Source organism: Drosophila elegans, unplaced genomic scaffold, assembly GCF_018152505.1.
Source record: "Drosophila elegans isolate 14027-0461.03 unplaced genomic scaffold, ASM1815250v1 contig_814, whole genome shotgun sequence".
Taxonomy (NCBI): domain Eukaryota; kingdom Metazoa; phylum Arthropoda; class Insecta; order Diptera; family Drosophilidae; genus Drosophila; species Drosophila elegans.
The window spans coordinates 1,922,224-1,941,005 of NW_024546167.1; the positions used below are offsets into that span (position 1 = coordinate 1,922,224).

The 18,782-nt window shown below is 36.8% G+C and overlaps 1 protein-coding gene across 8 annotated transcripts in view; it reads left to right on the forward strand.

Moving 5' to 3' along the window:
* Positions 1–18,782, forward strand: part of LOC108141793 — a 43,821-nt gene that overhangs the window by 15,669 nt on the left and 9,370 nt on the right. For 3 of the 8 annotated variants that reach the window (XM_017265337.2, XM_017265341.2, XM_041710662.1), the window contains exons 4-5: positions 10,339–10,383; positions 17,323–17,429. In XM_017265337.2, coding sequence (XP_017120826.1) covers positions 10,339–10,383; positions 17,323–17,429 — 152 coding nt within the window. Of the gene's footprint in view, positions 1–10,338; positions 10,384–13,344; positions 13,387–17,322; positions 17,430–18,782 lie in introns of those variants that run through there. The other 5 variants (XM_017265340.2, XM_017265342.2, XM_017265343.2 and 2 more) reach the window with 2 other exon arrangements.

Consider the following 18,782-nt stretch of genomic DNA (forward strand, 5'->3'; position numbering starts at 1 on the left):
CATATGCACACCAATAATGTATATATATACATATATATTGTGGTTCCGCTTGGTGATCTGGCTGCTGTTTTTTTTTCACTAGATCGCTCTCCTCGCATTTGACTCATTTTCCAACAAATTATTGACATTCTTATTCCTTGATTTCTTCTATTTCTAGGTAAGTCTTAGCATTGCTCACTTGACATTGATCTTCCGGTGACGTCAGTAAGTGGAAAGCTTTTAATAGAATCCCCCCACTCACCTTGAGTTGCGTTTGTGGTTCTCCGATTACCTTATCGACGTGAGTAATGCACCTTTAAAATGCCAAGCGATCAGTTGGGAAGCACTTCAGCTGCTATCAATGGGAATCCATTACTCCTCCGGGTCCGAGATGTATCGCGTGAATGTTTCACTCACTCCACCCTCTAGTTGTTGATGTTTTTCCAGTTTAGATTTTTGATTAATTGGGCGGGCCGAGATAAGTATGCAGGAAGTTAATTTGTCGGCTCCGCAAGCATGCAAGTAAAAAACACTCCGTCTAAGGTGCTCCACATGTGTATAAATGCACTCCAGTGCAGAAGCTCCAGAAATCGTGAGAAATGAGGAAATTTAACAGTGCTGATGAGACCTGAACGGCAATTATTTCCAGTTCATAGCTTTGAAAATAACTAGATCTAATTGGAATTTCTCTCTTTGAAGGTTTAATGAAGAAAGCAATTTCAGTCTAACCTTCTTCTGATTTCGTGTTTCCCATCATTACTTATTTCACAGTGATATTTTGTTACTATCTCCTCGAAAAATGTCTATAGTTATGTAATATTTGAAAACAAGACCCTTAAATACAAAAATGTTCCTAACTAAGAATAACAACTTTTTTTGTAATAAAATATTTTTGTCAATGATCTAAGCAAACCATTTTTTTTTATATATAACCCATTTAAGCTTTAATTTCTGAGCTTACTAATTTACTAATAAATTGGATTTGAAATAAAAAAACGAACTTATTACTTTAAAACACACAGAAAATACCCATTTTATAGTTTCCATTCCAACTAGTTTCAAACCTTATCTTGGATTAATTTGACCATTTGGCAGACTTAATCGGGAAATCGGTAAACTGGCTCCATAACTGGCTTCCTTATTTGTCAAGTTCTTATCTCGCTGTCACCGTGCACTCCTCAGCATTTCAATTAAGCGCCAACAGTTGTCCCAATTTACCGGCCAGGCCAGGAAGCCACCTGAGCCAAGTCGAAGTTAATTTCATTAGCAATCTAGTCTGGTCTTTGGACACACTTTCGTTGAGACCTGAGACTCCACAACTTCGATCCGTTCCGATTCGATCCGATGCGACCCTCGACGACTTTCACATACGAGTATCTGCACAGTGAAAAATTTTAATCAAATTTAACTGAATTTGAATGTTGGTATGTTTGGCTATAAGTTTGCTATTTGTTGATACTATGCGTAGATAATATTAACAGTTTAATGGCCACTTTAACTACCGGTTAGCCTGTGCATTTTAGTTTTGTTATGTCTTCTCAAAAGCTTATTTGCTGTTCGACCACAGGTAATATTATCACTTTATAAACCAACTTATATTGAAACCTAAACTGCCAATTAGCCAAACATAATTGGTGCTAACTAAAGATTAAATGAACGCTAAACCCAATTTAATGGTGACTAAAACAAAACTAAAACGTGAACATTTTCACATTATTGACTTAGCTGATGATAATTCAGAAAGCATTATTTCGCTAACTACCAAATTTAAAGGCAATACAATTTTAATAGAATCAGGGTTAAATTGAAAATCAAATATGTAATGATTGTATAAATTAGAAATAAAGATAGTGTTATGCTTTTGAACAACCGATTGCATTTAAATCAAGTCGGTAATCAAAAAATTATTTCCATTTTTTTCGGTGCGACGTGCAGCACATCTTCCATTGACTGTCCAAGCACACGATCTTTTTTGTGTTGATTAAAGAAGACGATTCGTGGCTTTTGCAAATTACTTTCATTTTCTGCACAAAAGTTGCTAGCTTGGCTTTTAGAAATTGCCATGGCTGTGGAGAAAATGCCATGGCTAACAAGTCATTGACAAACTGCCAGTCAAAGCCGAAGTTGTGGACGACTGAGGATTTAAGCCACCAAACGCCACTCCCTGAGTATCTCGTTGTCTGAGTATCTGAGTATCTCTGTATCTGTGTATCTGAGTAGCTCGACTCGACCTAAGTGTGTCATGCAAATTTTCCAGCTGCTCTGCTTGTAATTTGATATTGTCATTAGTTTGGTGTGTGTGTGCACTCGACTGTGCAACTGTGGAACTCGGCACTTGGACAAGGAAGTATCTTTGTATCTTTTTCCTGCCCCCATGCGAAGCGCTGCACTTGACAGCAGCGATTATGTTACTTGCGGTGGGCGGTGGGCGGTGGCTTGTGGGTGGTGGGTGGTGGGCCTTTGCATTATGCATGCCATGACGCTCATTAGTGCGGCTTGTTGAAGATGAGACAGTAAAGGGCAGTAAAGTGGGGAAAAGCGAGAACGGGCCAAAAGAACAATGGCTTTAAATTGCCCTCAAGGCAACGCGCCTCTTTCTCTTTAAATTAACCGGAAAAATCTGAGCGGTTTGACTTTCGGATTGCTATCATATCGTAGGCACTTTTTGTTCCCGCAACACCAATGACAAAACTTTTAAATGGTCCACTTTTGAGCGATTGCAACAGTTTTCAGTGGCACACCACTTAACTTTAATGTCAAATGTCAGTTTGCTATATTTCACAAGAACCCAAACTTTTTTCCTACATAAATCCACTCCCGCCCGATGATTTTGCAAAATCCATAGAAATTAGCTCTTTAAATGAAGAATGACACTTTTAGTGCCCCTTCTCGGGGTAAAATAAAAACACAATTGTGGGGAAGTGGGGAGATTTTGGGAGGGAAATGGGGATATGGGGAAGTGAGACAAGTGTTGACAGTTGCTTGATGGCGTCGAAATGTGAAAGTCAAGTGGGGAAAGATACTTTTTGACAGTTTCCTCTGCAAGATTTTACAGGCTATGTAAGGGGTTGGAAAGTGCGTGTGGATGGTAATTAGTTTAAATTTCAGGCAATTCTTCTTTGAAGTCATTCTATGACAGCAGATTTTGTTAGATTAAAATATCTTCAAAACTTCTTTGACACCTACTCCGCAAATGCAAAATTTTGATTTAAAGTTTACATTTTTTAAATGAAGTAACTCTCTTATTTGTAACTTAAACTTACAATTATTTAAAAATCGTTCGATTTCTTCTTTTCTAATTTAGACAATTCTAAATTTGTTTTTATATTTAATTTCCCATGTTTTATCTGTGATCAATTACATAATTAAGCTGTAAGCCACAACCAGTTTTCATTCGTAGGAGCACTCGCAAGTTATTTCAATCAAAGTTGCTTAACTCAAGCGATTTGATTGTGAGGCCCCAAATCATGTGTTAAGAAGAACCGTTAAAAATGACAGAAAATGTATATAAAAGCAAAACGACACAATAAACAATGGCAACGGCATCAAAACATGAATTTTACGATAAACTGACCTATCAGCCGCAACAACTCGACTATTTGTCCACTTTACGATTGGCCACATTAATGAAATTTATGCACTCCGGAAGACCACAACGAATGGGGAAAAGAAAAGTGTGGAGAGGGCAAAAACCATAAATACAAACCGCAGGCATTTTAATTTTTATATTTAAACATGAAAAACGCTTCGAAAATGTCACCCAGCATCAGCGCTACAGTAATTTGCATCCATCAGATACAGTTTACTTTGCTGGCCGCTTATTACAAACGCAAACGAAAAAAAAGAGCAGAAATAAATTTAAAAGTTGCAATTTGCATACAAATCACGTTTCTGAAACACAATTTGGCAAAAGCAGAAACGAAAATGTATTTTTAATTCGTAATAAGCAAACATTTCTTGAATGAACTTGCGTCATTTGTTTGGCTTTCGGCGAACTGCAGATACGTAGATCTATACGTAGATCGTATGTGTATTTGGGAAAGATCATCTGGTGATTCACTTGTCGCTCGAACTGCCCGGTAGACAACTGTGAAGTGAGTAAGCTCGCTCAGCGCTTTATGGTAATTTATGGCGCATAAACAACAAACACACAAAAACGGCAGCGAAAAAAACGAGATACTTTCGCTTAACTGGGGAATGCTATTTTGTGTCGGGATTATTAACTATATCTAATTTTCGAGAAGGCCTCAATTAGTCAGTTAGCCGGTTTGTTAGCGTGGGCAGGACTGGCTGTCTGGTAATTGTTTCAGATACATTTCGCAACTCTTAGATACGGGAATGACCGCTGAGGGAATGTCTCAATCTGATGCAGAGTTCGGCCTTCGCGGAATCCAGCTTGCATTTTTCTGTAAGCGTTTCATTTTTTTTTGTTAAACAATTAAATTAATTAAAATTCACGCTTATGGCACATTTTAATTACTGCTGCAAACAACTGTAAGTTGTGCCTCCATTTCATGCCATTCAGAGAAATTTACAACTTCAACGCATCTTTAAGAGACCAAAAAGGCGACAATCATCAGGTCTACACGGGAAACAAATGCCATTAAATACCGAAAATAGTAAATAATGATATATATTATTATTATACTTACCATATTTAAATTATGTGACCCGCTCACTTTGCTCAAATCACTTGCATTTATTTCCGTATTATAAGTATAAGTCAAATGGCTATTTAAAACATTACCATTTTTTCTTTCTCTGTCTGTAATTATAAGACAAATGACAATTGCATAAGACTCCAACTTGAACGGGAATATACCGCACCCTTTACACCCTCTTCAAACTTTTTCTTGGGTAATCGTTGCTCAAGTAGTTGAAGATACACATTGTGATAAAGAGCAACTCTAATTTGGTTTTGTTTCTATTCCATTGCCATTGTGCTTTCGTGTTTTCATTCATAATTTTCTGACTCTGGCTATGGCTCTGACACATTTCCAGATAGCCCTCGAAAAACTTTCCCAAGACTTTGTTTTGATTATATTCCATAATTTGGCAATGTCTTTGAACCCATTTTGAAACGTGTTAATGTGCATTTGAGCTTCTCGCCCGCCGACCATTACGAAATGGTCTTCAACTCCGAATTCAACTTCAATTCCGAGGCACAAAATCAGCTCTCTAGCTTTTCTCTGCCGCTTTCGCAAGTGAAATTGTTGGCAGAGTCGACGAAAAGAAAACCAAGTTGAACACACTGTGTTTAGTTTGTATACCTTTTTTTTTGGGCTTTAATGCCCGGTATAAATTATTTTTTGTTTATTTAGTTTTGCCGGGGCTTACTTGGGTTTGTGTGTTAATTAGATGAGTTCACATTTCGCTTAACTGCTGTGAAGAGGGTCGAAGGGAAAACAAAGCCGGGGTAATTACAAAACTTTACAAAAATTCTAGGTGAGTGGCTAGAAATATAATTGGGTTACCGCGCAGAAGTTCCGAAGTCCCCATTAAATTATTCTTAAATAACTAAAGTCGCACTGAAATCCCTTACATATGCTCGCTACCATTTTCCGATTGACATGGCAGCAAATTGCCATTTTATTCTATAGATTTGCTGACTAATGGCAAAACCCCGATTCTTTGGAAAACTTTAAAGAATGCTTTATTTTCGGGCTCCGTGCGTTTATCCCAAAAGTGTCAAACGGCAATTGTGTGGACCAATTCCGTTTCACTCTTGACATTGACACCAACAACTTTTCCCAACCTCAATTACAATCAATCACACATGGTGTCTGTTGGTCAGCTGGCCAAAAAGACCATTTCTGGCCACAGTCCAACTGAAACCGAAGTCGTGCGTGTTTTGTTCGAAAATTACAATAATGATAGAGGCCATTCATTTCCACACCCTCTCACTCCTTTTTGCTTTCAGCGGACAACAAAAGTTTGACCAACCGCTTGGTGCAGAAATTTCATTTATCATAAACTTCGTGCATCTCCTACTTTTGTGTGATAAAAATGACAAAGGACTGCCGTGGTTAATGATGATGATGCCGCCTGGCAGGAGACTATGCCATCTGATAAATCTCTTGAGCCACATGTTCCAGCCACTTGTTTTCCTAGTCAAGATTTCACTCTCTAGGCGACCGTCTATTCAGGACAAAAAAGTGGTTGAGAGCTGCCAAAGTTGTTTTCGCCACATTTGAAAATGTCACTCACGAACGCTTGACCAGTTTTTCATTTTCATTTGGCGGAAAAGCAACGAGTTTTCTCGCCACAAAACCAGCAAAATATTTATGTATTAATTTTTAATGTCTGTTAAATTAGGATCAGGTTTCTGGTTTTTTTTTTTTTGGTGGGCGTTGATTGCAAATTATTGATACCGAATGTGTGTGTTACGATATGGGAAACATAAGATATTTGATATTCACAAAACTATAAAACATTTGTTACTCTGTTTTTTTTTTTCGAAAATCAACTAAAGAAAACATTTTTCATTCGCCTTGGTTGTCATTTGGCTTCTTCGTTTTACATGACCCACTTGAAATATTTCCCCACGCCACTACGAATGCATGAAAATCAATGAAGCTTACAAAATATTTACCGCCCATTAGCACGTCATAAAAGGGGCGGGGTAGAACGACCAGAGGGCCGTAGCTATTTCCCACACAGCCTTGCCCCTCAGCTGTCGAGGGTCCTTCAAGTATCTACGCTAATAAGCAAACGCTGGGAAATACGAGACTTCTTTACTTTGCTTATGACATATGTGACAGGCGGTAAAAACAAAAGCGTTCAAACACATGTAAGACTTCTGTTTGGCATATTAAGGGAGGGGGAGGGGGGAAACATATATATATCTTCCTGAAGCGTAAGTAGTATGGCTTTGATTGGCGGAAGTTGGCAGTCTTGAGGGAAACACCAAGGAGGTTCTGCAGTTGGTCTTTTGTGGGTCAGACCACCCTCAATGAATTATTGAATATACCAGCCCGCTAGACGTTGAAAATGCAAAAATATTTTCAAGGGACAATCAGCACATATTTCAATATATTCTGTTTTAAGCATTATTTTCTTTTACAGTATTAAATTAACTTTTAATGGCAATAAGCGTTTACTTCTTTTGAATATCTATTAATTTTCTTCTAAAAATATGTTATATAGAAACAGATTCAATTAAAAACAGACTTGCCATTTTTGAGCAATACAAAACAGTTGTAATTTTCCGCACAAATTTCCATTCTAAACAATTATAAAATTTCCTTCGGTGCACAGTATTTGCGCATCAGTATTTTCCATTTCCCAAGAATCTTCCAGCCACTCCTTAAAAAAAATCAATATAAAACTACTGCCCAGAACTGGTTGCAGTTTAATTATTTATATACAGCGAGGAGTAGAAGGGACTCTGTGGCAATCACTACCCTACCTGCAGGATATGGTCTCCGACAAATGAGAGTACATTTTCTTAAGAACTGCAGCAGGTGCTAGGCGACAGGCGTTCATTAAGAACGTATCCCGGCATCCCATAGATACGCAGTTGCTCAGGCACTCAGATACTCAAATACATGTGGGTGTGCGCCAGTCTGGATCGGTGTTTGAGTTTGGTTGTGTGTGTGTGTTCTTCAGACAGTGTGTCTCCCTTTTCAGTCTTTTTGTTTCGCCTACCTCCTCTTTTTTTTGGCATGCATTACCCTTAATGAACTCAGGACAGTTTCTGGGGAGGTCTACCTGCATCGATGTTGCTTCCCGGGCATTAATGTCTGAAACCGGGCGCTATTATAAATAATTGCACAAGAAAATAGGTAAAATAGTGCAAACTTTTCCCTGCCACTGGCAACGGTTGACAATGGTCGAGAGGCGGAGGCGGAGGCAGAGGCATGTTCACCTGGCACAGTTCTCACGGCCCGGGGCAAATTGTTGGGCATGTGGGCAGGCCGACAAAGTGAGCCGACTTGGGTTCCTCTTTTGTCTGGCGCAAAGATTGAGATCGGAAAGTGGGCGACAAAGGTGTAAATCGATGATAAATGGAAAGCAAAATATTCAAGATCAATAATCTTATGGCGATCTATTTCAAAGAAACGGAAGTCTGGGCTCAAATCAGACTACTCCGATGAGAAAGAGAGGAATAAAAATGAATATACTTTCCATAACATTAAAATGCAAAGAATATATTGAATGAAAAGTCATTCGTTCTACTTTAATGAAAGTAAAAACAAAATAGACTCAAACGGAACATGAATGAATGAAAAATATTTGGTTTACATAAATCGGATTAAGTCAAAAGTAGAACATATTTACGTAGAAAACAAATTTGATCTTGGAAATTATGATATGATTTCTTTTGAAGAATTCAGAAATAAATCTTTTTTGTTCAGAATTCTTAGCTTAAAAAGCGTAGACCGACTTATCTTATCTTTTTTGTTAAAAATATATATTTACAACTTTTATTAATACATTTGTAATGCATTTTCCTTAATGATTTTTTTACAAATAAAGAATCATACTGTTTCTACAGACGAAATGGGAATGAACAAAATATAATAGAAAACTATATATCTATTCCTTAAAACTCTACTTAAGTGTAAGAGAAATAAACTCAAATGCGAAACATGAATAACAAATTTAAGTTTTAAAAATATTAAAAGTTGCTTAAATTAAAATAAACCGTAAGCGTAGAACATACTTTCTTACAAACAAGTTTGGGTCACATAAATTTCTAAAATAAACATATGATATTATATGATTTCCTATTAAATTGTCTTTTTTTTGTAATTTATTAATTAGGTTTAATGATTTGTTCAACTCTCACTGAATTTGGCGAGTACTTCAATTTCTTTAAACAATTTTCTGTTTATTTTTTTGTATATTCTTCCCATTTTCAATTAATTGAAAATCAAAATAACCCATTTTGGCTGGCTGACGGCAGACACCTTTCAGTTATTTTCGCCTAATCAAAACAAGTCATAAAATTGTTCACGATTTTTTTAGACAAAAGTGTGAAGCCCGCAAAATGATTGACAGCAAATTTAATTGAAGCATTGAACCTGAGAGCCGAGAGCTGGCCAAAACGTGATGGCCAAGTGGCGGTGGTTGTTAGTTGGCTGACCTGGCAACAGCCGTGACAGAGATGTCTCTTGTCATCGCTCAATCAAACGAAAGTCTAGACGAGTGCGACAAAAGCGAGTACTGAAAGTTGGCTAACTAACGGCTGGCAGGCAAAGCTAATTTGCCTGAACAGGACAGGAAACGGAAGTGGAAAGCCTGGTAGCTGGTATCTGGTGCCCGGACACATATGAAGATGGATGAACCGGCGAACTTTGCCCACCTGCCGATCCAACAAACCAACTGACAAGACAACTGACAGCCAATTTGGCCCGAAGCCACCAAGAGTTGTTCGAGTCAGTCATCGATTTTGGAATTTAGTTTGCGGTTAAGCCAAGCCCAGCCCCTCAACGAGCATCTTGTTAATATCGACTGGCTAATGTACTTCACACCTTTGTTTGCCCTGTGAATCAGTTTTGCCAGTCGTGCCAAGAGTAGCCAAAAGATACACTCAGATTTCCTCTGTTTCTGCCGATGCGCACATTCACTTCCTCGTCGTGTGTATTTAAATTGCTCATCAGTAGCCGGCAGCAAAAAATACAAAATTCTAATTTACATAAACAATTAAAGGCAGCGAAGCGAGCGAAAATAAGCCCCGAAACGGCAAGAGAAATTTTTAATGCAAACAAAAAAGATTATTGCACTTGAAAGCCACACAAATTGGGACTGTGCTGGATAATAGTGTAATTGTTTAATGCGACAATTAAGAAATTATTACTCATACGCACTGGTGAACGCCTGACCTTAGACAGGCCGGGTGTCAGTCTGTCAGAACGAGTGCTCAATCGCCCACACTCGGTCGCTGGGAAAAACAAAACATAACAAAACAAAACCGATATAGTGACAAATAAGTCGCTGGCACACTTGACTGGGCCAACTCGATTTTGCTTAATAGAACTCGTTTTTGTCGTTTATCCGCCACAAGCCAAGTTGTGAATACATATTTTTCCAGCACTTTAGGAATTTTTTTTCTTTTTTTTTGAGATTTATAACATTATCATCAAATGCATTTGCAGGTGAACTAAATTGAAGTTTTGAACAAGCTTAAACATTACAAAACTCTCATAAAATGTAGAGAAGTGTAAAATATTTGTCAGCTTAGCGACTACTCAACCTTTTAATGCCCCTTAAAAGTCAGGAATCACAAGGTATTAAAAATCCGAAAAGTACAAATTAGAATTTGTGAAAGGGATTATTTGGCTATTGGGGATTACTAAACACTACAAGTTTTTACATTAAACTAATGCAGTATATGTTTGATTTTTCTCTTTACAGGTGAGTTCCAATACCCAAAAAACGTGGATAAATTTCAATCAAGACGTAAGCAATATCCTCATATTTTTCGGCCAATTGTCTGCCAACTGCCATCAAAATTGTGTTTAAACTACCAATTTAAGCTATGAATAGGTAGCTCAAACTACTCAAATGTTGGCCCAAAGAACACTACAATGTTGGGGTAAGGAAAAGAAAAGAAAATTCGCTGGATTGCAGTTTTCTTGGTCGCTCTGTCAGGCGTGTCATGCTGTGAGCAGCGAACGAAATACCAAAAGACTGCGGAAAATACCAGAGCTGTCGCTCGCATGTGTTGCACTCGCTACGTGTTCATGTTAAATGTCATAATCAGGCACTGCAAACAGCTACAACCACTCGCACTTCTCACACACCAAGTTTATCTAGATACAAAGTTGACTTGAAACAGCATGTGAAATGGGTTTTTTAGGGGGCGGTCCTATGCTGGGCGTGACCTTACATAGTTGCGGCTAATAGATACACATAAGATACAGAAACATGTGAAGCCAGTGCCTTGGCCGAGAGTTTGCCATCAATTGCAGTCTCCCAGCATCTCGCACATCACCTCTGTGCGCTCCTGAGAAGCTGTCCAAATAACAAAAACCTCATGATTTTTATCGAGCCCGCATGACGCCATCGTCCCAAGAGGGAAATGTGGGGATACCGCAAGTGAGACGCAAGTGGCAAAAATATGCATAGAATTTTAAAAATACTACCAGGAGTAAATCGGCCTCTGTAAAGTCTGGCGAAGTTTACATACCCTTAAGTGTTTTTTTCTTGTTGGTTTGAATACCTTGAAATATGATAGAATTGGCATAGAAGGGTTAAAGTGTTAAAGTACATAAAACAAAATTATCCAAATATATCCAAATATTTTGTATTGAATTTAAATATTTCACCTTTGAATTAGGTATTTTAAATATGAGATTATTAAAAAGTCGTTTAAATATTTTTGGATTTGATTTAAATATATGAAAATTTATTTAGATTTGACCACATTTAACTCATATTAAATGAACTTTAATCAAATAGGAACTATTTTAAATATAATAATATCCACATTAATTTAAATTTTTAATATTAAAACAAATTGTAAATGAATCTTTTATAAGTAATTGTTGAATTAATTTGCCATTTCCTGTATGGTTTATTATTCTAAGGCATCTTGCTTTCAACCAATGCAATGATTTTTTTGTGAAAAACACCACATGTGTTGCAAAATTGAGGCACTCTGCCCATACCCCATACCCCATTCTCTGGGGATCAAAGAAAAAAAAGAGCATTTAGACTCGCATCCAATGGGCCAACACTTCCTGGGCCAAGTTCAAGGGCTGCTCCGACTTCCTGTCCTCTTTTTCTGCTCGCACACATGGCACGCCAAATTCTCAACACTTTTTTCGTTAGCATTTATTTCATTTAATTTTTGCCTTTCTTGGGCAGACCCAACGACGCCTGGGCCAGGGCCATAGCCACATCTAACATGATGGTGAAGATGATGGTGATGATGAATTTCTGAGAAGCCACGAGCACAACTGAAATTCTCGTTCTGGTTTCTGCTCTTTTATTCATTTCTTGGTGTGGCGCGGCAGGATCTCGTTTTCTTTGCTTTTATTTTTCTTGAATTTCTGGCCGTGCGAACATGGCTCGTTTTGAGGTTCTTCCTGGGCATCAAATGGTTTTCGGGCAGCCTCCCCACTGAGCATTTCCCATTTCCCGTTGCCAAGCCAAAATGCATTTGAAAATACCAAAAGGCACCAAAGCAATTGGAATTGAAACGCAGCTTGCCATTCTGAGTGACTGGCAGACAGGCACCGAAAAATGATAGAATGTATTTGGCTAGACTGGAGGGAGTCGGTTGAAGGTCGATGGGGTGAATTGCTTGAGGAGATTGTGAGTTATGGCTGCTGAGAGCTTAGTGGAAAAGTCCACAAGGAGTAGTCAAACACGAGCAACAAAGAATGGATTCAATCTTTGGCACACAAAAAAATGTGGCAATCAAAAGAATGGCTTTTTTATCAGGAAACTTGATCTAAACATTTAAGATAAGATACGTTTTTCTAAGTCAAACCAATATTTGCGTAGATAAACAGAACTTTAGATTAGTAAATTGTTTAACCAATTAATACATACATAATAATTCAAAAATACTTTTAAAATAGCTTGATAAATTGGTTGTCTGTTGCTTGAAACATTTGTTATTTACTTAAAGCCCGACATACACAATGGATGGAATTTTATTTTATACTGGCTCATTTATTTTTTCCTAGATCTTATTAGTTTCTTGAGAAATTTGACCATAAATATCTTTGATGTGGCAAAGCAGATAAAAACTCATTTCTCATTTTATATTCTCATTTACCACGCCCATTGCCACATTGGCAGCGAGTTGCGTTTGTTGTTTACCCGCCCAAAATGCCAACGAGAAGCATAGAAAAATCTCAGCTCTGTGGTCATGAAGGTCGCCTTATTAACACATAAACCATAAAAGCCAAAAACCGTAGGCACATGTTTGGCCAAAACAAGAACAGCAACAGCTACGGAAATCTTCATGGCTTGGCTGCTTAGAATTGCCCACATGTGTGTCACGTCACGGCAGACGACAATGCGCCGCAACAGATACAAAGATACAAAGATACACGCTCAGCTACTCGGATATTCGGATATTCGGATACTCAGATACTTTTTGCATGTGCTCACGAGCATGTGTAGAACACACACAGCCAGACCCCTTGAACTGGGCTTGTTTTCGCCATATGTGATGGGGAAAAAATCAAATGAAATAAATGTTTAGGCGGACTCTGCCATGAAAATCTTTGCTCAACAGAATTTTGAATAGTCGTCAATGGATGTTGGTGCGGTACGGGCTGATGCTGATCTTAGTGTGTCAGTGAAACTCAAGCGAAACTCGAGTGAAAAATTATTAAAAGAGACTCTTGAAAATATTTTATTGTGAAATTTTTTCTCTATCGAGCAATTAGTTTAAATTTCCATTTATCTGAAAGCAAGATGATTTTCTCTACGGATTTGCATTGGGTAAGCAAAAACATTGAAAGGCAACTTTCAACTTTAGTTGACTTTCAATTAAAACAGTGCAAACATTTGAACGTCGAACGTTTTCAATTTTTTTAACGTTGCCTTTTCCAATTGTTTCAACATGACTACTTGTTGGCAAATCGAAATTCATTTTCATTTGCGGATTATATTTGACTTTTGCTCAAAGCGCTGTTTTTCTTCAGTTTTATTTTGTTGCCTTTTGATGTTAACTCATCCAACCAGAGTCATAAATACTTGCTGTGCTCTCAACTGGCAAAAGAGAAAAAATTTTTATTAAATAAAAACCAACTTCTGGCCCACCTTTTCAAATGGCATATGCTTTTTCTTTTCCTTTCCCGATTTGGGCCCAACTTCCCCCACATTTCCAGCTGTTGCACAAATTTTCACTTTGTGTGTTCTTTTCACTGAACCCGCCAACGCTGAAAGTAGTTTGTGGATGCGTGTGCATAATTAAATTAAAAAAGTTTTTTGTTATAAAAGTCATCGACTCCGGAGGCTTCCTTTTAAAGAGCCGCCTTTGATAAAATATTTTTTGTTGGCTGGATTTTTACTAAATTGTCAAAGATTAATCAGCATCAACAGATAACACTTTTAATTGTTTAACCATATTTTTTCTGGGAAGAGACCATATGCTTACGTATTTTCATAATCATTATATTCCCTCCATATAAATACTCTTTTCTGGCCTTTCCCCAAAAAAAAAATACTGACATCATCGATTTAAATTTAAACATAATTTACACAAATAATTTCAATTTTCATCACGTTTTGACCATGTAAATTTTATTTCCCAAACGTAACCGTGTTCATTCAACATTTTCTGGCCCCATGGACAGGTTTGGGGTCAACGGAAATAAGGCATATAATTAAAAATATGTGCTCGTATAAGTCAAAGAACTATACAATTTTAATGCTTAAATTCAAAAATTTTAGATTTTTCTTAAAAATTAACTGATAAAATGATGGAAAATTGTTGTTTATCACTTAAGTTCGAAATCTCTGAAAAGATGCCCAATATTTTAATAGAGAATCCCATGGAAACAACCTAAAATGATGGTGATGACACATTTGGGTTGGGTGAGCGGAAATCAAAAGCCAAAGTGAAAATTTAACTATTCATAAGTGACTGAAGAGGCTGCAGGTTCTGTGTTGGCGTTGCAGTAGTACAAAAAAATATAAGCTGGGTGTGAATCCATCAAGATATTGTTGCGTGGCAGAGATTTTCAGTCCTCTTCCTCGGCCAGTGCAACCACAATTAAAAGCCACCATAAAAGGGGCGCCAGGCAGGCCAAACGTGGCCAGGTAATTATATAAGCCCAGTTGAGTGCAATCAAAAAGAAATACCAGAAATATATATTTCTGCCAGCTTTGGCGGCAACAAACACTAAAAACTGCAGCATAAATAATCAACTGTGTTGAGGGAAACGGAATTTCTGCCATTGCTAAAGTTTTCACACACGAAAAAATGACATGAAATGCAATGAAAATGAGGGCATTAAGACATTGAAGTCATGTGGGTTACGTAATCACTCGAACACAACAAAAATCAGACATCTTTTTCCATTTTTACCAACAATAGGAAGTCTGAAAAAATGCAACAAATTAGCTTGACTTCCAAAAATCTTTGACAACACCTTTTTTTTTGTCTTTTGAACTGTTATTTTCAGTTAAAGTCGAGCTGATTTGCTTTTTATAAATACCTTTGCTTGCTAATTACAAATACATAATCTTATTTAAATAATTGTTTAAGGAACGATAAGATATGATAATTTATCTTAAATAGTATACAAAGCAAAAAAGTAGCTGGGCAAAAAGATAATATCTGAATGAAAGGTAAACAGAGGTAGATCTCAGGGATATAAAGAAATCTATTGTAGCTAGCCAACAGTGGATTATTCCAGTTTTTAGGTTATAGAAGTTTATTCTTAAATATTGCACATATTTAGATAATTGATTTATTTTTGTATAATACAATTGTATGTCGGCCATTTGTTTTAGTTTTTCCACCCTTTAGTCATTCCGTTGACACACAATTCTATTTATTTTGGTCCACGATATATATATATATATATATATATATATATATATATATTGTTTTCGCCCTCGGCAGTACAAAAAAAAACCTACCAATTGGGGTACCAATTGCAAAAAGCAAACTCATTTTGCTCATTAACTGCAATGGCTGCAGCACGTTTCGTCCTTTCTCTTTTTCGCAGCATCATTCGTTCTCTTTCTTTGGCATTCCGGGGAGCACAATAGTTTTTAATGCGCCAAATTAAGTTTCAGCAGAGTTTTTTAGACATTCCCTCCCTTTGGTCGGGAATTATCCGCTCAAACTCTTTCGTTTTGCTTCGCCATTTCAGCCTGTTTCCCGCCCCTTGACCACATTGAGCTTGAAGTTGGCTTTTGTCTGGCCGAAGCTCGTGACTAACATTAATTTGACCAGAACTGGCTAAGAACTTCATTCCATTTATAGGATAGATGGCCCAGCACAGATAAAACAAGAAAAGTATCTTCAATTTCAGCGCCCAGAAGATTTATTGGCTCGTTTCGGGTATTTGCCAGATTTCGGTAGAAATTGCTTCTGCTACTTTGTAGCTTCCCAAATTCAGGGTCTCTTCGTCTCAATTATAATTCGATTTTCGCTTCACGCTATTGTCAATTTGCAAATAAAACGACCCGTTAGCATTTTGATAGATTTTCTCATTTAGTGTTTTGTTTCGGCTGTTGCCAAAATGCCTTTTGGCATTTTGATCATCTCATTAAGTTTCTGAGTTTTCGAATCAATTCGTTTTTAGATTGACTTGCCTGATTTTATGACTCCAACATTTTTGACATTTTTCACTGGGGACAAAGCTGATAATTTGCCAAAGGGGTTTCTGCATAAAGTTTGAATTGAGTTATTAAATCGATTTGGGCAATTCGATTGAATGTTTTTATTTCCGTTGAAGCTGAACCGTTGACATATTATATTGTGAAAATAATTTTTTAAAAGGTATTTTAAGATGGGCGATTTATCTTTATTTGATTTTTATCATATCTCCTTCTTTTTATTAAGCGTCCCGAGTTTTTGCTTAATAGTTTTAGATCGATGTGGCCAAAGCTGATAATTTGTCTTTGGGGTCACTGCCTAGAGTTTATATTGAGTTATTAATTCAGTTTGTCAAATCGATTAAATAGTCAATATTATTTTTCAAACTCTGTGTTTAAATTTATGTGCCATTTATCTATATTTGATTTCTTGTGTATCTCCTCTTTTATTAAGTGCTTTGAGTTTTTGTTTAACAGTTTCAGATCGATGGCAATTAATATTTACACCAAAATTAATCCCCTTATCCATCGATCACTGATGATCTATTTAAATATCTAAATTAATCTTTAACCGCAAAGGCACATTCAGATACAGACACAGTTACATGATAATTACGCCGTGCTACATTTGTTAATGTAAAATATTGTAACACTATGGTTGATAATAAATTGCCTTAATGCTCATAAAGCCAAAACAACAAACCGCACAGCACAACAAACAGAATTTATGGCAGAGTAATGGTACAAGTTAAGAACGGGAATACATAGACGGCGGTAGGCGGTGGACAGTGGGAGGGGCTAGGGGCCAGAGGGTGTTTGGGGTTGAAAAGTGGCGCAAGTGGCAGCGTTTTCAAAGCAACATTAATCATGGGCTCATGAGAGTGCCTCGCTTTCTCCCTACCGCTTTCTCCGCTCCTGTCTAGTGTGTGTGTGTGTGGGAAATTGGCTTTTTCATGCCGGGCTTTTTAATAATTTATAAAAGAATTTACGAGCAAAATAGCTGAGGCATAGAAGTGCGTTAACTACATGCACACAAATATTCCCATAATTAAATTTGAAGAATGCACAATCAGCAACAATTTCCCGTCTCTCCCGCTTTTGCAGCAATCCTTGCTGGCAGGACGCATTCCGGTGGCCTCCATGACAGGACCCATTAAACGAGGACTGCTCTGGCAGCAAAGGGATCGGCTCTTCTCTCGCTGGAAGGAACGGTAAGTACACTGAAAAGAAATTTTTAATTTTCAATTAAAATGCGAATTTTAATTACTAAAAGATTTTTGAAATTATAACGCAAATTCCAAATTATATAAACAGGAAATTGAAAACCCTTTTTGGGTTTGCTTTTAATTTAGGGCTGACAATGTTTAATTGAAAATTTATAATAGGGCATTGAAAACAAAAAAATTTTATAATTATATAAATATATATAAATTTTAAAACTAAAAAAATTCCAAACTTACGTTTATATATAAACCGAAAGTTGATATCAAAAAATTTAGTTTGCCCAGAAAAGATACAATTTTTAAATAAAATAGAAAAATTAAGTTGTGACCGTTTAACGGTGTTTTTAGAGTTTACGCTATTTATTTAAAAAGCCTTACAAATTTGATGACCAGTTTCTTTTGTGTGGTCGAATGGGGATGCATAAATGTTAAGCGCTTTTAAATTTACCTCCACCGCAATCTGCATCGGCTGAAAGACCAGACATGGACGCCCACACAGCCCCGGAAAATATGCAAATATATTTCACAACCTCGGAGGGTTGTTAATTGCAAAAAAGAGCATAATTGACAGTGGCTGCATGCTGGCTCGTCCTTTTCCAGATAATGCTAATAAGTGGGGGGGTTGAAGAGCCAACCGACTGATAGCTCTTTTGTTTTTGTTTCCCCATGCTGCATTTAATTGAAATTTAATTATGCTGCAATGCAATTCGGTGTTTTTGTTTGACTTTCGGCTGTTGCCCTTTGAACCGATAATTACATTTATCGCTTATCATTTATCGGCGCGATTTTAATTGACACTTAATTACCAAACTCAACTCGGTACTTCAATGGTCAATATTTGATTTGCATTTTTGCAATAAGCCAAAAACAATTTATTTAGTAGCTCTAAAGTCATGCTGATGAAAATATATTTCTGAGATTTCTGCAAACATGTTCAATATAATTAATTAATTTTAATAAGCAACTTGCCATGCTAAATTGGCGTGCAAAATAATTGATTTAGATTGGGCAACTATTTTAATCCTTAAAATGCATGCTGAATGGGATTTAGAGCATTAAACAATGTATGTACAAAATTAAAATTAATATTAATTGAAGTAACTATTGTTGGCAAAAAACAACCCAAAATAAATTATTTTTGACTATTTATTTTCATTTTTATATTATTTTTGAGCAATTTTATTTAAATTAGATTGAATTTACTACAAATTTGTACAAGTATTTTATTTTGCTGATCTTTCCCAGAGCTCAAGAAGTATTTACTGATTGAGCTTTCTCATCTGTGGTTTAGATCACCGCGCCCATTTGTGGTTGCATGACTCTAGCGTTTACCCAGCTCCA